Raw genomic sequence first — 23,146 nt, 5'->3', positions numbered from 1 at the left:
TCTCTCAGATGGAGGGTTTGCTCAGCTCTCTTTTTTGTTACCAGTCTCAGGCTGCCAAGGGGTCTCCTTGGGGAGCCTCTAGTTAGTCATCATGATTAATGAGCATTTCCTTTCTCTTAACTTTCTTACTTTCCATCCTTCTTATTCTGGTCCTCCTTTCTCCCCCTCTCTTCTCTTCCTTCTTTCCTTCCTTCCCTGCTTCCCACTCTTCCATGACACTGCCCTCCATATACAGCGTCCTGCCCAGGATTTGCACATACATCGTGGGCGCAGGACACAAGAGGGTCTCAGCCATGATCCCTATACAAGTAAGTTCTACATTCATACTTTACAGGTGCTGCACTGGCTCAGGAATCGCAACCACACTTGGGACATGTGTGCTTCTGATGAAAAGGGAGAGGACTTAGGAAGCATTATACTTGGAAGTATTGCAAAACCTTCATTCCTTGAAATTCACTTTCACTGCTGTGTTGTGTCAGGATTGGGAGATCAGCTTCTTGTTCTGGAGAAAAGGAGGACTCAAACTCGGTTCCCCATCCACTCCCACACAGGTGATACCCATTAAAAGGCCTGTGGGATCAGGTTCCTTCCTTCACGTAGTCCCAGACAGTTTCTCTGGCAGCCCAGCCAATCTCAGTCTCCATGTGCCATAAATGTATGCAACAAGGAACAATGGAAAATAACATTCCTTATACTCCCTAACTCCTCTGATTTATAGCTGAGCCTTCCGTATTTCTCATCTCCAATAGAGGAGACTCCCCCCACCCTCCTGTAGATGGTTTAGGACTCTTGAGTGGCTCCCTTCACTTTCCTCTCAGACAAATGGTCCATTCCAAGACAAATCCAACAACAACTGATTTGTTTACTTGCCTACCAGGTGCATTGGCTTGTAGGTGCTGGGACATGGTTAAATGCATATTTGAAGCAATTACCTAGACAGATGATTCAGATACAGACTAAGCAACACTGCAATGGCTTTCTCCTTTGAACCACATAGAAAGAAGACATCTCAATTATGTGCTGACTTTGGGACATGACACACCTATCATTTGTTGAGTCAGAGTTATCACATTGTCTATCAATGCCTCAGTTTGGGAGTTTGGAACCAGTAAGTGGGAAATGAATGTTTAATAAATCTAATGCAAAATGCCAAATGGAAACTCACATTGTCCTCTTCATTTCTGGAACGGAGTAAATCAATGCTAATCAAAGCTGTAAACCTGTCACCCTGTCCCATGTTTATAAAAGCCTCTTTGTTAATTAAAGAACAATGTTAGAAAGAAAAGACACCAAATTATAGGCATTTCTAAACCCCTAGTGCTGGAGTTTGATTTTTTTTCTAGTTGAACTTCCTTTCAGTTAATAAACATGTAAAGAGCCCATCATTGGGGAATAATGCAAAGTATTCAGGTTGCTTTGTGGATACAGTATAAATCCTCAGTTGTTGGCATGAGGGAGACAAGGGAAGAGGGGAAAAAAGTAGGTTCATTATACTGGAAAGGTTCCCTCTTAAACCTTATCCAGCATGAATCAAAGTGAAAAATCTGGTATCACTGCAACGAAAATTGGATTTAGCTCATAAGCTAAAAATGAGTTTCTCTCAAAGAAAACAGAGCAAGGGCTTTTGGAGAAAATACCAATTGCGCATCTTGTTGACACATCAACATTCCTTGCCTACCCACTCCCAACCTTCAGCTAGATTTATACCCAGCACATATTTTGGGGGATGTTAGTAGAATAACGCTCTCAGCTCTTGGGCATGAGGAGCTGTATACCATGGAACTCAATGAAATGGAAACTTTAGGGATGTAACAAGAGGCATGCTGTGATGTGCTCAAGTATCAAGGCAAATCAACATTTTTAAATGGAAGATGTGTGGGTGTATCAACCAGCCAAATGGGCCATTTACCAAAGTGTCAACTGCTTACTGCCTGTCTCCCATCAAAGACAAAGCTCCCACCTCCCACCAGAATTCTCTGAGCTCTGCACTCCGTGTATTTACACTGACAAACGTGTGTTCTCCCCCTCTGTCTTCTTTACGAATATAGTGCTTACCTTCGAAATAAACACAAATGAGATCATATCACCAGCCCGGAAATCCCCAAAGAAGAAATACAAAACCAGTGGAAAATACTTGAGGGTTATAAAGTGCATATTAAAGTTTTAGAGCTTTGGGAGAGATGGAAGAGTAGCAGATGCAAAAGCCAACAGGGGGTCAGATTCTGCATCAAAGCCATAAAAATATACAGCCGGCCGTAATGGGCAATTATTCTTTGCATTTGTGCGCTGGCTTGAATTTGCATGAGGTTGCCAGATGCCCTGGAAAAGGTGTGCCATCAGAATGGAGAAGAGCTTTCTCTTTGTCCCTCTTTCCTCTCCCTTTGAGCCAACATGCCACCATTCCCCACTCTCTGAATGGTTTAAGACCGAGAGACATACATGCTAATTTGGGGTTGAATTGTTCTGTGGGTGATTTATGCTAGGAAATGCTCACACAATTCTGGGGGTGCAGACATGCTTTCAACAGTAGGTTCAGGGTCTGCAGGATTCCCCTTGGGGGAACTCCTTTTCCATGTGCTGGACCATAAATTAAGAAGTGGCATAATAGGTACCAGGCCAAGGTGAAATAAACAGCCAGCTATAGCTCGATGCTGGAGGCCCAGCACTGTGTGATAAACATCACTATGAATAGTTAAAAAAAAAAAAAAAAAAAGGATTATTCTTTCCAAATGACAGAAGTGTTTGCTGATTTTTTCAAAATGAATCTCAAACAAAAGTATATCAAATAGGTTTATGACAGAATTTATACGCAACTAGGTCACTATCTTTAAATGACATTAAATGGGGAATTTAATATGATGGAGCACATTCAGTTCTAGGTCAAAACAAAAATGGAAAGGCTCTCGATTTTGTCAAAATTCAGCAATTTCAGGGTTTGGGGAGAAAAAAGGGGTATTCTACCCATTCAGTCATTTATAAAATGACCAGAATAGCCACTTAATTTGTTGAAATCTCTGAATTCTCATAGCCTCATCTATCTATCCCTGCAACACACATTTGGGATTGACTCTTGTTTCATTTCAAAATGCATGTTGACATTAAATACCGCTGTTTAGAAGTGAATAAATCCACATTTTGGACAAACAGTTCCTTATAGGACATCCTCATTTGAGATGCATTGAACAGGAAAACAAAAATTTCTAATTAATGTACAAGGCTAATCACCATTCCCCACATGGAAGAGTAATTTTTCACTGTTCATTTGCTGGGTTTAATCTCAAAACTGACATAACAGGAACGCAATGTCCTATAAATCTCCGCTCATTTGTTTCTTTAATATCCATATTCCATTGAACTACAGCTGCTTGTTGCCGCAGTCTATTACAACTTGCAAAAGTGTCGATAAAAATATTATGAAAGGCAAGATGTGTTTCTTCCTGGCTGTGCGTGCCATTTATTTGGGAAAAAGACAATAAATGGCTGGCGGATTGTCCCCCCAGCCTGCTGTTTGGTGGGTGATTAGTGATTAATTACCTGGCAGCAAATTGACATGGCACGAGGAAATTGACACAGCCCTGATTAATTAACTTTTTATGGGTGATAGTTACTCACAAAACATTGCGCACCATAATTGAATCTCTTTATACAGCATCATGGTACAAAAAGTTTTAGTCAAGTCCAAATTAGCTAGAAGTTTCTAGGCTGTTCTAGGTGTGATTAGGATGTGTCGAAGGAATTGGTGAGAACTTGAACTTGGAGAGAAAAAGCACATTCATTGAAGGGAGAAAAGGCAGTGCCAGTGGACTGGCTGGACTGCCTGAGCTCAATGTGTTGACCTAAATCTATACTGTCTGAGGTGGCAATGCTGACTTTTCCTCCAGCCTCTTCTGGTTGCCGCTTCTGAGTGCCTTCTGCAGGTTCTCTTTCCTTTGTCCTTTCCCAAGGTTGAATTGATCCCCTCACTCAAATGCTGGCTCCAATGTCTCTTCCTCCCCTAAGAGGTTCTCCCCAGCTCTTCCATGTCTCCCAGTCATGGCTACTGTCCCTACTCTGCTCTCTCTCCCCTTCATTCATCCGCCTCTTACCACCTCATCGGATTGCATCTCTGCACTGGGATGTCCTAGGGACTGATTTTGGTCAATACTGTGACTCTGGCATCTACAGGATTAGCTGGCCTCGGGTAATTACTGAAATGTTTATTGAATATTTTGTCAGATGGGCTCAGAATGCCATAACTGTTCAGCTACAGAGGGAAAATGGGGGACGGTCCTTGAACCTGTAAGAACGCTGCTCATGAGTGGTGCCTATTCTAATAGAAAGTCTGATGTAGTGAGGACATTAGTGACAAGGGGCTCAACCTCACTTGAGAGAAGTCCAGACAATGATAACTGGAAGAGTGCAAGCAAAGCCGTGATTATGGCTGGGCAAAGAACAACATCCCCCACGCCGTTATCAGACAGAGGAGGTTCAGCTGTCGGAATCTCAGGTCCCATTTAGTGACACTAGCTAACCGCCAGACCCAAAGGTTAACTCACTAAATCTTCATGAAAGCACAGGAGCCGGGTACTACTGCCGCCTTCACTTTCCTGGGGAGAACAGGAAGCTGGAATGCAGCTCAGAAACCTATGCTCTGCACCCAGACAGTCCGACACTAGAGCCCAAGGTCTTATCTGTTGCACAACTAGGCAGCTGGGATCGAGGCATCCCATGTTGCCCCTGAATGAGAACCTTACGCTCCCACACTCTCTGTGCCCCCTAGGGGCTCTCAGTGTTTACTTCCCTCCTGTATCCTGTATAAGCTGCTTCACCGTCTCCCTGTATCCACACCTCAGCCAAGAAGACCAGCCCCAATTCGTCACGGACTGAGTTACTTTGCAGGGGAATCTGTTGACAAGCTTCCCTGAGACCTCAATATGCTCCTTGTTGGGGGCGGGGGGTGGAAGTAGGGGAGGGCAGGTGCCATTTCTTCTGTTCTATATTTATGTTCTGAGATTTCAAGACACCTGGAAGGGCTTTGCTCCTTTTCTGCTAATTGGATACAGGCCACAGGGATCACTACTGATTTATGTTCCCGATAAGAGTCCAAGGCAAGCTGTTTTCCTTCTTCACTGGGGTTTTTCTCCACATCTGGATGGGAGCCAGGGGAGCCGCACACAATCCAAAAATATTGGAGAGATGGAGTCTCTTAGTGATGGGGACCTGGAGTACGCTAGTGTGGTTTTATATCCACAAACCTAACTGCTGTCAAAACAATGAGCTCCTTTGACTAATTTCAACAAGAAATTTTCTCCACAATTTGAGAGCTTTGAATAAAACACCTGTATAATATTTGGCAGTACTGCACTTTTTTCTAAATATAATCAATGTATTAATATTATTATCACTCATGACTCAGTTAGAAACTGTCTCTTCCTTAGAAAAGAAATACGTGAGTTGCCTGGGAATAAAAAAATAAAGAAAACTAAATGCAAGGAACACACAGAGATGATTTACTCTGAGCAGTGAGTCTTGTGTTCCCAACGCAGAAATGCTTCCCAACTTAAAAACAATTTCAAAAACGGCAACAGCAACAAAAAAATCCCCCACACAGTGCTCACATGAATATTCTTTCATCCTTAGGTCTTTGAATGAGGACAGCAGCCTTGGTTTTTAACTAATTGCCACATTATTCCCACTTACCTCCCCAAGTTAGCTGTTGTCTCTTTTCTCCTGGGTTACAAATGGTCTGATTAATCCAACAGACATGTGTGGTGAATGCCATGGCTACTGAATGCGCAGAGAGAGGCTTTTACTCTGCAGAAGACATATTTGTGATCTGTCTGCTCACAGGTATTGACAATACCCCCCCGGGCAGGATTTCTGTAACATTTCATTCAGCAAAACGAGAATGAATCTCAATCTTGGGAGGCTTTAACTTGGCGGGACTGCAGAAGGCATTTGCAGAGGTGCTTTCTGTCATTTGAAGGAACACGGGAGACAAAGCTGTGAGATGCTGAGATCTATTTTAATTTGGATGAAGCGATTTGCCATAATCTGTTTGTTTGACAAAGCCTGTACCGGTGTCAATTTAGCTTTTATCAGGCAGCCAGAGGAAAAAAAGGCAAATAATTTATATAAATAATTACTTTTATCGAGTGCATATACACAGCAAAGTTTCAATTGTTAAATCATTCACGATCTGGCTAACAGGTGGCTGGAACAGCAAGCTCGGAGAATTGCCTCTCCAGGTAGGAAACACGGCAAGTGAGATAAATTAGCTTCAGATGCTGGGATGGATTTCCCATGGTTCTCTGGGGGTGCTGCAGCTCCTGAACATGAAACTCTCAGAGGGGGTTGGCAGTGGCTCACAGGATGGTTACAAGATGCAAATGCATCATTCACATCACTTCCAGCCATCGCTATGGGTATAGCTGGTCAGCGCTGGGGCCATCTGATTTTGGGAGTCAGCTTTCACACTTGAAAGGCTGAATCCCAATCCTTTGAGCCACTCCCCACACAAACCTTGAAGACAGGTGTCATCCTGACCGAAGGATCATCTGTCTGACACCTGAGCCGGAACCCACCCCAAACTCCCATCTATAAGAGACTAAAGGAGAGCCATTCAGAATTAGATCGTCGGGTCACTAGATTAACATAAACATTCTCAACTAGTTTAAAAGTCCTAGAGAAGATGGCTTCTATGAAAGAAAGGGAAAGTGTAGACAACTGTTAGAGGAGCAGTCTGAACAGGGTTCTTTACATGAGGGTGCTCACAAGTGGGTAGGTATTCATAAGTATGTTCATGGCAATCAGCTTTGGCCACAAACCACTAGTATACCATGACAATGGACACCCATCTCTGCCTGAATCCAGGTCTTGTCACAAAATACACTGTTGCTTCAGAAGAATTTTGTAAAACCAATACTGGAATGAGGGTTTTCCAGCAATAATGACCTTTGGGAAATGCTTCTTCCACTCACGTAGCAATTACCGAGGGTGGGTATAATTTATATCCTCGAGGAGGTGCACCTATAGAAGTCATCCTGGTATGTCGGTGTTTTTTTTTTTTTTTTAAATTTTTTTTTTAATGTTTTATTTATTTCTAGGAGAGAGAGAGAGAGACAGAGTGAGCAGGGGAGGGTCAGAGAGAGAGGGAGTCACAGACTGAAATAGGCTCCAGGCTCCGAGCTGGCAGTCAGCACAGAGCCCGACGCGGGGCTCGAACCCACGAACCGCGAGATCATGACCTAAGCGAAAGTCGGACGCTTAACCGACTAAGCCACCCAGGCGCCCCTGGTATGTCGGTTTTTATATAAAAAGCATTACGCATCAAGATCCTACCGTGCATTAAAAAAAAAAAGATAAAAAAACCAAAAAACAAAAACAAACAAGGAGACAGACTGAAAATATGTAAATATGTGGTGTGTTATTTGGTCCTAAAAAACTGGACTTTGTTAACAGTCCCCTCTCCCCAATCCTCCAGAAGCAATAAAATAGCTTTTGGCATGACAGTAGTTTTACATCAATGAAAACATGATTTAAGAAAATGGTGTTTTTGGAGTGAAGCAGGTGTTTAAATTTCCATGTTTAAATGAACCATGAAAGGCTCTTTTCCCTTCCATGGAGGCAAGCTCAGCTTCCTGTCCTGACTCTTTGCACTGCACTGGGAGATTTGCTTTTTCAGGAGAAATGAGGCAAGGGGAGGAGGGCCCACTTCTGTGGCTGGGCACATTTTTGTGCAAGAAGCACCAAGAACCCCCATCCCAGCACTTGAATTGCATGTCACTGGGTGTTCTTACTCCCACTTCTAAGCTGTTCACTCCCAGCCGTGCAGACTTTGAGCGGACTTGGCTCAGTTTACAAAGCTGGGTCACCTAGGAACACACACCTGCTCCATTGCACCAAGCAGCCCCCTTTATATTCCAGGAATCAAATAAGATCTTATTTTTGGCCCCTGAAATGTTCACTTTTGGTGCAAACTCAGAATAGCTTTTTTTTTTTCTTTCCATTTTAAACGCATATTAGTTTGAGAGAGCAAATGAAGTGCAGATGAGTGCTCAAAAAAATAATAAATTCTAAAATAAGCTTCTCAACTCACTGAAGGATTTCTCTCTCACCTCCGCCAAGGGCCACAGGAAGGTAGGCATGGCCCCGGGAGTTAAATGCGGGAGCTGCATCAGGCAGTTTGTTGGTCTTACAAAAATGTGAACATTAAAAAGCACTTTCTGTCAATGCTGTCACAGGACTTGGGGTTTCCAGGGAGCTCCCCGAGAACAACTGCCTCACTGCCTTTCAGAAACATCTCGTCTCAGCCTTGTTCTCTGCCTGTGCATACACTGGAATCCCAGGGCAACGTAGTTTATTGTTTTAATAACTGTCTAACACAAAGCCAACCATCCTCCAGTGACTCCTTATCTGTCATATGTATTTCTGTGAGAGAAATATCAAGACAAATAAGATGTTTGGGGGCACACCACAGGATGGTAGTTTTTGCGATTGGCAGCCCTTTGCATAAGTGAGACCCTCATCTGCAAACGACAAAAGCCACTATTCTGCATTGAGATTAATAACCAAAGCGCCAGGAGAGCTAGACTGCAGCCGCCTGAAATGTGGCTGTTTCTTTCCAGATTCTTTCCTGTAAACAACTGAGGATGTTCAACTAGTGAGTTTTTTCCCCCCTGAAATTGTTTTCCTTTTTTTCTTTAAAGGGACAAAACAGTAACAACAAAGTGGTCTAGGATTATGAGTCGAGAGCTAACCCTGTCCGGGCAATAGTGGGGCGTGGACTGAAACTACAACTAAACCTGTTCAGGAAACTGGTGTCCAGGTGAGGTAACTAAGTTAGCAGAGGAGCTAGCAAAAAACCTCTTAAAAACCAGCTGTTTATAAATCAGAGCTGTGCCAAACCTTGGAAAGGTAGGGCCTATGGAACAAGGCAGTGAGAAGGTGCTTCAGTCATGGAGAGAAGGCCTCTGGGATTCGGAAAGCAGCGGTGGCAGCTGGTATCTGTACCCAGCTGTGGACAGTCACTGTGCACTAAGTCAGGACCTGTGCTGTGACTGAGGCGACAGGCAAAGCATGGCACTTTAGGGGTCTCAAAATCTCCACATCCATGGGTTCAATGAGGGAAACAGGATTTTAGTAGGAAGCGTGTTGGATGATGGTGAAACAGTGATATTTAGCTGACCTACCAAGAGGCATTAAAAAAGCTATGTGAACAATGGGTAAGTCTCCCATTGGGTGTGGTCCCCAAATATCCCTGTGAGTAATTTGTTTGCACTTCCAAGACATTAGCATTACGTGTTTGTCTATTATCCACACTTGAATGTGGCACTGCAGAGGCTGACTTAAGGATGCCTTGCTCACGGAGTATTTATAGTGCCTGGAATGGTACCTGACATATAGAAATAAACTGATAAAGACCATCAAAGGACTTATAAGATGAGTAAAGAATAGAAGGACTTATTTCTGAGATGATGACAGAGGGGACACATGTATGTTGTCACCATAATGCTGAGCCATAGATGTCAGAGAGGCAAGGCACTGATTCCTATTAGAAAGATCCATTCCAGAGCACCCTTTAGGCTAGAAGTTGTGGGAGGAGCCAGAAGCAGCCCAGGCAAGGATGAGGCATCCTGAGTAAGTTCATGCAGTCTCACCATGAATCCCAGGGAAACCGAGGCAGGTCTTAGGGAAAGCCAACAGCACCAAAATAATCGCCTCCAAATCCATCTTTGTTTGTTGTTGGTTATAAGGGCAAAACTAAGTCAATCCATCGCATCTAGACTGCATTTATGTACATATCTTACTTGATGTGTACCTCAAGAAGGGTATTCTGTTTCTGTGCCTACTTTCCACTATTGGTTTTAAAATGTGATAGAATGGCAAAAAATGCAAAAAGCCCAAGGGGGTGCACATTGAAAAGAAGATTCCTCTTTATCTCCCTCCCCAAGTCCTGAAGTCCTGCCCTTTCAGATAAGAATGTTAGCCTAACAAAGAGGTTGGTAAACTATGGCTCGCCCTTGGGGCCACATCTGACCCCAAGACAGTTTTTGTCAATCAAAAAGCAGAGCCACACCTATCTATTTATGCACTGTCTGTGGCTACTTTCAAGCTACAGACAAGTTGAGTACTTGCCAACAGTAAGGCTGGAGATATTTACTACCTGGCCTTTGGAAGAACAATTTTGCCAACCCCTGGCCAGATGCATCAGACAGGAAAGAACTGTCTCTGTAGCAACCCAGGGATGGGAAGGAAGAAGCACAGGTTGGCCTGAATGCTGAAGCTGGACAGCTGCCTAGAAACTGCACTTGACCACTCTCTTCTCAGACATTTCCAGGAGCAGAGCATGTGGCTGCTTCCACCCCCACCCCCACCAGATGGATAAATATAGTAAAGATGGAAAGCTTGGGATGGAGTTAGGCTGAGTTCAAAGTTGATCTGGCTGGGTCACCTTGAATACATTTCTCAACCCTTCTTAATTCTAAATTTTCTCAAATGAAAAGGGGAATGAAAATCACATTTGTTTCATCATTTTGTGAGGATTAAAGGAGAAGGTTCATGTGAAGGGTTTAGCAGAATGCCTGACATATAGTAAGTGCTCAGTAACTCTTACTTAGTATTAATAATGTTATTATTATTTTTTATTGTTATTATTTCAGGGTTAGAATGAGGGTAAGGCCAGTTAGGTGCTCATCTTGGGCGCAAAATTTAAGGGGAAGTGGCAACAGTCATCAGGATAAATCATATTTCACTGCAATTTTTTTAAAATTAAAATTATTCTTAAAAAAAACCCATGATGAACAGACTCTCAAACTTTAAATAAAGACATTCTATGCTGAGCATATAGGACCCCAAGGTTAAAAAAAAATTAAGAATACTTGTCTTAATGGAAAAATGTGACATTTTGATCATTGTTGATTTTTTCCATTAACTTAGAGTTTTAAAAATACTGCCTTAGAATATTATTTTTCTTGGCTACCAAGTTTTATGGCGCCTCTTTAGATTTTGTCTGAAGTGAGCCCCTCTCCTGCTTTACCCTAATCTCAGCTCAGATTATTCTTCCTTTTAAGTGATTCCTCCAGACAATATTAGTAAAAGGCCTTTTCAGAGACCCACAAAGCTGAGATAAGAGAGAGAGAGAGAGAGAGAGAGAGAGAGACGACACGGGTCTTTAAACCAGTGTGTCAGTAACACAGTGACCTGAACGTGTACTTTCCATCAGCTGTACTCAGTCTACTGACATTTTCTGTGTGAGGCAGAAGAAAGAGGAAGCCATAAATTAATTTAGGCTGTTACTTTAATTACAGAAACCAATGGAAGTTCTATCAATTACTTAAAAGTAGAACAGTGCAGGCCTGATTTATGTATGTTTCTGCCACTTAAATCATTGTTTTATGAATTCCACACAATTACTTCCATAAAATCTGCAATCAATACATCAATTAAAACATGCTACCACTGCTTGCCCTTGAGTTTCATAAAAGTGAATAAACGAAGAAGTGATTTTGCATTTTGATAACATTTAGCATCCTGAGGCCGTGATATCAGATTTTTTCCTGCCCTATGATCGGGGTAAAAATTTCAGGGGGAATTGACAGTCATCTTCCCTTTCCTTTAGGATTTGTTCTCACACGGGTCTAAAGTTCACCTGTGGCTTCCATGTCATTGTGTGAAAATACACCTGTTTGCATGCATAAGTATATGGAACGATCCATAAATTTCAGCTGGAAAATGTCTTTCTGCCTGTTGACAAATAAAACCCATTTCTCTGGTACTTGCTACGGACCAAATAATAACATGTCCCCCATCTCCCCCCAACAACCAAAAAAACCGTTGTATGTCAAAGGTCTAATTTCCCATGTGATGTTACTTAGGGATGAGACCTTTGGTTGGTAATTAGGTTGAGATAAGGTCATGAGGTGGGGCTTAGTGCCCTTATAAGAAGAGGCCCCTGATGACTTTCTCTCTCTGCCATGTAAGGACACAGTGAAAAGGTGAACATTCATGAGCCAGAAAGAGAGCCCTCATTGGGACCGACCCTTGCTAGGACCCTGATCGCATATTTCTAACCTCCAGAACTATGAGAAAACAAATGTCTGTTGTCTAAGCTCCCCCAGTCTAGGGTATTTGGTTATGGCAGTCTGAGAAAACTAGTACAGTGCTGAACAATACCTACACCTGACAGGCATTCTGTAACCTAAAGTGAGATCTAAAGCTGGTTACAGAAAACGAGACCGATATAGTTGCCGTGTATTTAATAATGTATAGTGGAATGTTAGCAAGATGCAATGCCCCAAATAGGAAACATGTTCACAATTCCTGTGCTGTTCCTAGGTTATTCTCCCTAATGAATAATTCTCTCTCAGTGGGAATTACAGATCAAATCAGAAGAACCCAGAAGAGAAAGGGGCAGATGTATCCTGGAAATCCACAAGAGGTAATGTACATGAAATGATTAATGTGGTGAATCTGACATTCCTCACAAAGAGCAAGGCAAGTGGAAATGAGAGCAAACTGAGAAGCTATTTTTCACCCAACTGATTTTCAACATAAAAGGAGCAGTATATGCAGGTGCTGGCAAGAATATTGGGATGGATGATGGATGAATGAATAAAGAAGATGTCGAATATAAACACAATGGAGTATTACTCGGCAATCAAAAAGAATGAAATCTTGCCATTTGTAATTAGGGGGATGGAACTAGAGGGTATTAAGCTAAGTTAAATCTGTCAGAGCAAGATAAATATCATATGACTTTACTCGTAGGAGGACTTTAAGATACAAAGCAGATAAACATAAGGGAAGGGAAGCAAAAATAATATAAAAACAAGGATGGGGATAAAACATAACAGACTCTCAAATATGGAGAACAAACAGAGTTGCTGGAGGGGTTGTGGGAGGGGGGATGGGCTAAATGGGTAAGGGGCATTAAGGATTCTACTCCTGAAATCATTGTTGCACTATATGCCAACTTGGATGTAAATTAAAGAATAAATAATAATAATAAAAAAGAATGCTGGGATAGAACCATCAATCCCATGCTTGGGAAGCTGGATGTGGGATCAGAAGCAATGCTATGTTAGGGTCCATGTGAAGGTACGTACCACAGGCAGAAGTGGTTTGTTGGAATGTCTGTGGCCAGAGAACGACTGAATGGGCATTCCCACATGGGACTGCATGAAAACAGCTGGGGGGCTAAATGGGAGGTAGTCACAAAATATGACTAATACGTGGAATGTGCCCATAATATGCATGTGTACAGCCCCCTCTGTAGAAAAGCAAATTACTAACACATACATGCCGAGTCTGTTTGCCCATTTTTGCACTGTATAATGGAGAAAATGTGCAAAGAGATTTCCAGGCAACCAACAGGGGTTGCTTTAAAGGTGTATGTTTTGGGATCAACTGGGGATATTATTACCACATCATTCCACACATATGTGAGAGTGTGTGTGTGTGTGTGTGTGTGTGTGTGTGTGTGTGTATTTATTAGCATTCTTCTCTAATTACAGTGAACACACGTCAGATTTGTAATTTAAAATCTATTCATGAAATTGTAAAGAAAACAAAGTAAAGTGGGTAACAATGACCTTCTTTTTGGAAACATCTACTTCTTATAGAAATAAGGATCCGTGACAGCTGGCTTTGCTAATGCAAATGAGAAAGTGACTCTGCCATTCATGGAATCTTGGATCCACTTCTTGATATTTCAACTAATAAAAAGGGGAGGTAATGTTTTAACTTGGAAGAAAGGTGACATGTTCTTTCCTTTCCTATTTCTGCCTGGAGTCATTTCTGATAGTCAGCAGGTTCTGTATGCAAACAGTGCTGATTATAAAGTTGGTGCCTTTCCCTGAGACAGGAGCCTCCAGACCACTGGCCCAGGACAGGGTGGGCAGTGAACAAGCCCACCGGCCCTGCCCCCACTTTCACCAAACTTCTCCATTATGGGGTTGGTTGTGGGCTATGGAAAGCAAATGTAAAGCTATTAAATTATTTAAAATTAGTTCAAAACTAATGAAGTAGTTCATTTAATTCAATTTAGTTTATGAAAAATTAATGTTTTTTAAGACAAAAATATTAATATTAAATGTTTTCCATTTGGTACAAGGTGATCTTGCCTAATTCTCTAGAATTTTTGCTTTGACTTCATTTGTCTGCCAAAAAGGAAGCTCACTTTACACTCTGGATGCTCGTGGTTCACCAGGACACGTGAGAGGGTGTGTGACGTCCCATGATACAACTTGAATTGGGGTTTCACTCCAGGATAAAGGTTGGGATGAGGAGGAAAAACTGAGGTCGGTTGGGGAGAATTTGGAGAATCTGCAGGATTAGGTTGTATTGACACAGAGCCGTGACTGGAAATCTCTCTCTAAATGCTTTCATGTCCTGGGTCATATTAGGATGATTCACTTAAGTATGGGGAAAACCCATTATGCAAAAGTGCATCTTAAAAAACAGATAACTTCAAGTAGGAATTATTTTCATTACAGAGGAATTCAGCAGGGTTCCTTTAAAAACCATCTCCCCTACTGCATTTAAGGGTGTTATTTACAGATGATTAGCTATTTGGCTAGGCAGAGGGGCAATTTAAGTCTAAAATATCCAAGGCCAGTTAAAGATCCATGGGGGGAAAACACCACAATCTCAGGAGTAATCACGGAAATCAGTGAAAACATAGGATCCAATTTACAAAAGTGTAATTTATACACACCTTTCTTCAAGAGTACAATTGTTAGCTAGTCATGAGAAATATACACATTTTCAAGTTAAAAAGCAGGTATATCCTACAAGATTGCTGAGAAGTAAGGGACCCTCAGCTTTTGGGAAGAAGGCTTGATTCTTAGACAAAAAGAGGCCACACCATTCAGACCCCAGAGACCAGAGATGTGGCTCTCAGCCACATGTACGTCAGAGCTGGAGAGGATATGAACTTCATGTGGCCATGTGCATGCCCTCAGTGTGTGTGTGTGTGTGTGTGTGTGTGTGTGTGTGTGAGAGAGAGAGAGAGAGAGAGAGAGAGAGAGAGAGAGAGATACAGAGAGATAGAGACAGAGACAGACAGCAAGCAAAAATGAGCCTTTATATGCTGGCAGGATTGTTTACAGCACATATGGTGTGACTTTGCTCTAGAACCTTCATCTTAATCTGGAAGAGAAAATCTAAGTTACAAAGAAGTTAGATAACTTGCACACAGTCTAGTCCCAAAAGGCATTGTTTACTTGGAGAACTGAAGCAGAGAAACTCAGCAATGTGTCTCGGGGAGGAAGGGATAGTCTTTACACTCAGCATTGTTGCGTCAAGATGGAAATAATCTGCAGTCCCTCTGGTGACTCACGTGGGGAAGGAAAAGCCTAGGGGCTGTCTGTCCCTACAAAACACTCCCTGAGCTTGTCTGTCTGGTTACTGTTGCTTAAGGTTCAACAAGTAAAGATTCTTATTGTGAGAAATGAGTTTTTGCTTTGTTATGGGGTAGGAGGATCAGCTACTTATTAATTGTTGTTTCTTTAACACTGCTCTGTACAAGGACATTTTTTCTTTAATATTTCTTAAAAATTCCTACCAACTGAAGTACCCAACAATGGAGAAGTGGATTAAAATATAATATTGTGAAATGATAGAATATTATGTAGCCATTAACATATTTTCAGAAAGTGCACATGACATGATAATAAATGAAAATAAAAGGATGAAAAATGTGTAGGTACTATGATTGATTATGCAATTTAAAAATGAAGGGTATTGGACACACATTATTTAGTTTCTATAATTATTATACATTTTTACTTTTAAACTCAGGGAAAAAACAAACAGCAAAGTGATATTGCCAGTTTGTATTTTTCAATAATTAAACGGACCATTTATATCTGAGATCAGCACACTTTTCTGTGAAGTGCTATAAAGACAATATGTTTGGCTCCATGGACCATCTCTGTCTCGGTCACATGTTGTCTTTTGTTTTTGTTTTGTTTCTATATTCCTTTGAAAAATATAAGACTCATTCTTACTTCACAAGCTCTACAAAAACAGGCTGTGGGCTGGATTTGGCCCCTAGGCTGTAGTTTGCCGATCCCTGCTTCAGATAACATTGTTTCCTCTGTACACTTTCCCTATTTTGACATGAAGAATTTGTGACATCTTCCCATGTTTGATATTTATGACACACACTTTCCCTAAAGCCACCTTAGAAGAGCTATACCAATTCAAACCAGCCCAATTTGGATTTCATTTGTTCTGTTAACTTCGGAACAGGGAACTTAAGTAGAAATGTGTATTTCATATGATCATTGAAAGCCATGCTTTCCAATATGGTAGCCATTAGCCCCATTTGGCTAATCCGAGTAAAATTAATTAAAACTACATTAAATAAAAAATTCAATGCCTCTGTTCCACAAGTCTACCTACTGGACAGCCAGATATGGAACATTTCATCTCAGTTCTATGGGACAACAAAATGTTACAGAAAACAAACTAACAGTCTGGAACTCAACCATGGTAAGTTTTGGATTGCCAATGTTCCTTCAGAAAATAATATTTATAGAGAAGGTAGGAGACATGACAATGGAATGATGATGATATTTAAGGTCAAAGGGAGCCAGAAAAGCAGTCAAAAGTTGAATAATTTCCCAGGTTCAAAAAACCAATCTACCACATTATGGCTGTGTGATCCTGGGTTATCACTCAGTCTTGATGCCCTCCATTCCTCTGCTGAAAAGCAAACATTGTAATACCTACCTGGTGCAGATCTTGATGATGAAACAAGGTTGTGCATGTGAACATGTATACTAGTATCCTAATTCTACGAGATACATTCACACACATTTATACTGCCCAAAGGGGTAAATTTCCTTATATTAAGAAAGAACCACTTCTTAACAGTATGGTTAGATTCTGGTATCTTGGGGACACAGAAAGACGTCCTGCATTTAATGAATGCCAAACTGCCTTTGGAGATATAAGGCTGGTTGGGATGGACATGGGCTTCCCCTACAACCTGGCGCCTTCAGAAACCCTCGGAACTTCCCAGTCATGTTTCTGGCTCCTGGTGACTACTTCTAACTTGTGCCCCACAGCAAAGAGTTTGGTTTTCCTGAGCCTTTGGGACTTGAGACGCTTGGTCTTGGCATCTGGGAGATCTCCCCTCTGTTTCTCCCATCCATCCCCCCAACATGTGCCTCTTACCTCTGCTTTCCACCACCCCCTTCTCTAGCTAGCCTCCAGCAGCCTGCCTTACCCTGTTTTCACACTCACTTTTGAGCACCGATTCCAATGAGGACCCGTTTGGCAGTTAAGGGGGTTTCATCACCCTATGAAATACATGAGAAAGTCTCAGCTGTGCCCAGGGATCTTTCTGAGGAGGAGCAAGCCAGCTGGGCTAACTATGACGGAATCCACGAGAACTGTAATTCTTCCACCTGTCCTAGGAACTGGGGTGGGGGTGGGGCGTTCTCTACCCTGAAGCATCCAACCCAGGCAGAGAAACCCTTGGTTTTCCCACACCAACACTGAGATCTATCTTCCATATTTATTTGTGGGTCTTCTCCCCACTTGATGGCCACATTCGTATCTATTAAAGTGCCTTTTACTGTTATTTCCTCTACCCAGTTAAACTGGGGAGAATCACTTCATTCTCTCTCCTCCTCCTGCTCAATGGAATCACACAGCAAAAGGGCAGAACAGCCTTGCAAACAAGCCTCTGTTTTCCAGTGAGAAAATGGTGCTGGAGAATGACAATCAAACACCTTTTGCTAGGTGAGGGGGTCACTTGGCTGGCCTGCGTATTTTACATCCATTATTTTCATGTTAATTTGCAAAGCAGGGGTAGAAGGCAGGCAGTGAGCTTTAGCCCCACCCTCACCCACACCATCATGCGCCTTCCCCCAGAACCAATGCCCCATGTCCCATCCATTGGACTGGATCCTGATAGGTCTTAACAAAGGATGACTGGACATCCAGGAAGTGAGCATTCACACGTAATGAGCAAAGGGATTAGATGCTAAGGCAACAGGAACACAGAGACATGCTTATGAGAATCAACTTCACCTTGTGGACAGCCACAGGGAGGGTGGAGCAGAGAGGGAGGGGAGGGGAACTTACATAGCAGGGAAGGTGATTTGACTCAGATTTATGTCACAAAACAGAAAGAGAGCCACAACAGCGGGCTTACTTGCGGAAGTATATACAAGTGAACTGGGGGCACTGTACATGGAAGATCCCTCCTGGTTTGCCTGGCACAACAGCACCGTGCCTACGAAAGAGAGAGAGATAGATGGTATCTGGTTTGGGAACAGGCATGCTACACCTGTGAGATCACAGCAACGCAAACAAGAAAGGCAGAGAAATGAAAACATAGCCACATCCCCGTGCACATAGCCGGGACACCCATGGAAACCCTCTGTCTCAGCAGAAGGGACTCAGAAGCCCACCCTCCAGCCCTCTAAGAAAAAGTGACTCCTTGTCAGCCGGGCTTTCCATAGTGGGGTCTGGATGCTCCAGGACCCAGTTTCAGGTCAGTGATGGCGGCAGTATGGCATACTTCAAAGGGAGCTTGAGAAAGATCAGAGGGAACTAGATGACAAGCCTGGCTCAGACACCACTTAGCTGTGTGATCTGGGTAAGTCACTGTACCTCTCTGTGCCTTGGGATTCTCATCTGGAAAATGCGGTGAATATACCTACCTCCAGGAAGGGTTGTGAATCATATGGCTAGAGATGGGCCCAATGCAGGGGCTAACACTTAATCACAGCCTGGCAAAGGGTCAGCACATGCACTGCTTTGTTTGGAGAAAACTTTTCCTCCTCCCCCACTTTAGACCATCTGAATCAGTTACTCAGGGGAAGAACAGAGGTGCGGCACAGAAGCAATGAATGCAACTTTCACCTTCCGCATGACCCACCCTGGACCCACACTGGGCTTGGAGTGAGACAGCCTTTAGCTTCTGTGCTTTCCCACTTCTTCCGGAAAGCTCTCAGGCTGCCAGCAAGGAAAGGCTGTCTCACCAAGCCTGCACTGCAGAGCTGACTGTCCTCTGCCTTATTTAAAGCAAAGGGCACTGGGCTTCTCCTGGCACAATGGAATTTTCCAGCAGGGAAGAACGATGGAATCTGGAGATATCTCCTCAGTCTATGATGTGTTTTGAACAATCGCCCACTCTGAACAGGAGGAGCAGGGTCAGGAATCCTCAGGGTATCGATTCTGCTCTCCTGCTGCTGCAAAGCTCACACTGACTTTGAAAAGAATGAGAGAGACTTCTGAGGAATTGTCAGCCCATTACTGAGGACAGAAATGGGTTCTGGTGGTTTCTGCTCACTTGCCTGGCTGGGCAAGGTCAGTGCCTCCATTCAGTTTGGGACCCGCCAGCCATCACTACAGCTGGTAAGCTGCTCCAGTGAGAAGACGCCTGCCTTACTGTGAGCTCAGCTACATGTCCTTGGAGACTTGCCAGCCCTTGCTCAAAAAGGGGTTGTAGAACCCGAAAGTGTCTTTCTCAAGGTCAAAGGAAGTATAGTTAAAACTCGCAGCATGAGTGGGGGGGTTTGCCAATCAGAGATGGATTGCTACATGAACCATGAAGAGACTGCCATCTTTCCTGAACTGAGCTCCAGAGACCATCTCCATGACCTTGGCTCCAACATCCTTCAGGTACGGAGCCAAGGATGGATGGATCCTATGAGAAGGGCTGAGAAGGCTTCTGCAAATGCCACTTCTACCCTCTGTTCCTTGTGTTTCCCTGGATTTTGTACCTTATTTCCAGGTAAAGCAAAGATCTATTAAAAGTGTCCCCCCTTCACCAGCTCAACCATATCTATCCACTCTTTAACCAGGAGAAACAGCCCATGGACCATCTGAAGAAACGTCCCCTAGTCCTTCCAACGCTTACCCTGGTATCCTCCACTAAAGGCCAGAGAAGGGCTCCCACAGAAGTCTGGATATGAGTGACTACCCTTCTCTTGGCAGTCATTGTATTCAGAGTCTGGTTGGGCCCGAGTTATGATCAGACTTTGCTCAACTCATCTTCTTTCTACTTTATTTAAAAAGCTTAACCCGGGGCGCCTGGGTGGCTTAGTCGGTTGAGCGTCCGACTTTCGCTTAGGTCACGATCTCACGGTTCGTGGGTTCGAGCCCCGCGTCGGGCTCTGTGCTGACTGCCGGCTCAGAGCCTGGAGCCTGTTTCAGTCGGTGACTCCCTCTCTCTCTGGCCCTCCCCTGTCATGCTGTCTCTCTCTCTCTCTCTCTCTCTCTCTCTCCTAGAAATAAATAAAACATTAAAAAAAATTTAAAAAAAAAAAAAAAAGCTTAACCCAACGTATAAGCAGGGACTTCTTTCACATGGTCTGACTTCTCAGTAAGTCTTCCTGGTTTTGGCAAGAAACTAGTGTAGTATGGCAATTAACAGCAGACAAACTGAACACCAGATCTTGGGGGCATGGGGTCTAGAACCAACCAACAGCACTGGACTATGCACCCAAAGGATACAGGATACTCCTTAACACACCGCCCCCCCCCATGTGCCTTATCAATGAGCACTTAGTCTGACTTTGCAGCGGTATCCATCTCTATGTCGTTGCTCATTGCTAGAATCTCAGATAGAAACTAATGTCTCTAGGATACATAGAGAGAAGCCACATCAGTGCCTTGTAGGGTGGGACCTGTGAGCAATTCCAGGGGTCTCTCCTGTCCACCCCTGGTTAAAAACCACTTTTTAAAATGAGATCTGAAGTTTCTTGGAGGTGCTGTGGTTTCAAAAGAAAAATAGCAAAGTTGTAGCAAAAATATATCCAGAAGAACATTTCGATATTGTGCAGTCAAAACCTTAGGGTCAATTTTCAACACTCTCAATGCAATTTAGAGAATCCCATTGGGACACAACACAGATTCCCTCTAGAAAGCTAAATCCTGGCAGGGCAAAATGAAGCTTTCCTAATGCTCTTATGCTGTAGAGTCAGAGAAACTGGGCTGAAATAACTTCTTTGGATGCCCTCTTGGTAGTGAAAAAAAAATTCTTTATGCTGTAATTCTGACCTTTGTAAAACAAAACCTATAGTGTCACAAGACTTTTTTTTTTTTTCCTAAAAAGCATCCTCTAATTTAATTTGCAAAGTACTTATTGTATGTTCTCTTAGTACTTTGTGACCTTTTCTTAGGAGAAAGCTTTGAATTAAACAAAAACAAAGAGTCAGAGAAAAACATTATAACCTCCATGCATTTTTGGGGGCGGGGGGAGAGTCAATTATATTAGTTTAAAAAAGTAACTCAAATAGACAATAAGGTATGCGCAGCACCATGAAAAGTGTTTACAAGGTCATTCAAGGCACGTTGTGAGGCAGCTTTCTAAGGAGCCTATTGCATTGTGTTTTCTGTCCGTGCCCCATCCCCCCAACATAGACCATTTACTTGCCACCATGGCGATATCCTGTACTTCTCAGACTTCTGTGCCTTTGTTTCTAAAGCAATTTTGCTCTAATATCCAGGCCTTTGTGTGTGTGTGGGGGGGCTTCCTCCTTATAACTTAAAGATGGCAACTGTGTTCAATTTCTACCACTAGACACCATTCCCTAGCTAGGACAGACCATTCATCAATTTCCCACAGTATCCTTTTCTATTAGCCTGGAATCCTCTGAGTCATTCTTAACACAGCTTCTAGGCAGTTGCTACCATTTAATCAGTTGGTGGATGGGATGGAAACTCCATGCCATTTCTGTTCCTTCTGTTAGGTTAAACCATATGAAACTGACCTCTTCATGTCAACTAGGATTGAATTATGGGAATTTCATGGGGTCTAATTTTATATAGGTCCCACCCGAATTCCAATGGTGTCATTTAAAAGTCTCCTTCTCTTTTCCTGGTCCCCAGGAGTTAATGGATCACTCCTCATTCTATGTTCCCATTACACTTAAAAAGTCACCTGCTGTGCAGCAACTTTTCATTTACATATTGGTGTTTGTCACAGTGAGCCTCCCCTGAGTCAGAGCCAAACTGTTCTCCACCATTCCCAGCCCCTAGCAAAATACCTGACCCTCAGAAGGATTGATGAATATGATTAAATTATGTTTGTAAAGACACTTCCATTTTCTTTGCTAAAAATAGTGCTTCGTCCAACTAGTCTTTTCTGAGGGAGCCTTCTGTTGCCCCTTGTTTATAGCTGGGGATGTGCATGCCTGAAGTCCACAAGGGGTGAGTTATAAACCTATCTATTGATGGGATTCACTTGTTTCCTCCTCTTCTCTGGTTCTTTTAAGGTTGACTCAGCCTAATATGAAGTCTGAGCAGCCTGGTTCTGTGCCTGACAGGAACTGGCTCCACATGGCAGACTGAAACTTGGGAATAATCAGAGCCTTTGATGTCACTCTCAGGGATGACACCATCATCAGCATCCAGCATTCCAGCATATCTAGAGGGTGCACCAAGGTCTGTGTCTCAGAGAGGGCAACCCAGCCCTTCCTTCTTACCTGAAGACTCCCCACAGCTCTGGGAATCTTTCCTGGCCCCTTGAGGGACACGGAGAAGCCTCAAAGGGGTGATCCCTATCTCAGAGAGGGATGAGGAAGCATCTAAACTTTCTACTTTGCTGCCAACTCTTAGGTGAAGAAATTGGACTCAAATCAACTGGAATGACGGTGCATTTTCACACCTCTGCCTTTACAGATGCTGCTTCTTCTTCTTCCCAGAAGCCCTCCCCCTAGATCGTTCCCTTCTGGACTCGGCTCTGGCTTCACCTCCTTGAAACCAGATCTATTTGCCTCCATTTGCCACGTTCACCTTCTTTCCTCTGGTTTTCTAGATTGCGTTATACTTTTCTAATGAGTGTCTGACCATGGATACTACCAACTCCAAGAGGCCAGGAATCATGTCTAAGTTGTCTTTCATCCCTATGGGTCCTGGGACCTAATATTAAAAGCGAGGGGTGCGTGTGTGGAGAGAGTGGAGGAAGGTGGGTGTGAGAGGTGGAGTGGGGGGAGGGGAACCTGATGAGAAGAACAAATACATATACAAGAAAATGAACAAAGGAATGAGTCTGAATTGACCCCCAAACCTTAAACACTATGGTTATTTACTTTGGCTCGCTGAGATCAATAAAGTTTAAAAGTAGTTTTGGAATAATTTTTATTAAGTATGACTATTATGACTGGCAAGCTGTTTATCCCATATTTGTTGTATATTGCAG

The 23,146-nt window shown here is 43.0% G+C and overlaps 1 protein-coding gene across 9 annotated transcripts in view; it reads right to left on the bottom strand.

Annotated features, from left to right (window-relative positions):
• The window catches only part of RBFOX1 (RNA binding fox-1 homolog 1), a 620,770-nt gene that overhangs the window by 60,302 nt on the left and 537,322 nt on the right, over positions 1-23,146 (bottom strand). For 8 of the 9 annotated variants that reach the window (XM_039218656.1, XM_039218662.1, XM_039218655.1 and 5 more), the window contains exon 9: positions 18,149-18,229. The exons of the other annotated variant lie outside the window; for it this stretch is intronic. In XM_039218656.1, the coding sequence (XP_039074587.1) occupies positions 18,149-18,229 (81 nt within the window). The remainder of the gene's footprint in view (positions 1-18,148; positions 18,230-23,146) is intronic. 9 annotated transcript variants of the gene reach the window in all.

This window comes from Hyaena hyaena, unplaced genomic scaffold (genome assembly GCF_003009895.1).
Source record: "Hyaena hyaena isolate Hyena2069 unplaced genomic scaffold, ASM300989v1 scaffold_772, whole genome shotgun sequence".
In the NCBI taxonomy this organism is placed as follows: Eukaryota; Metazoa; Chordata; class Mammalia; order Carnivora; family Hyaenidae; genus Hyaena; species Hyaena hyaena.
Note: the sequence above shows the minus strand (reverse complement) of the source record. Positions and strands in the feature narration are given on the sequence as shown.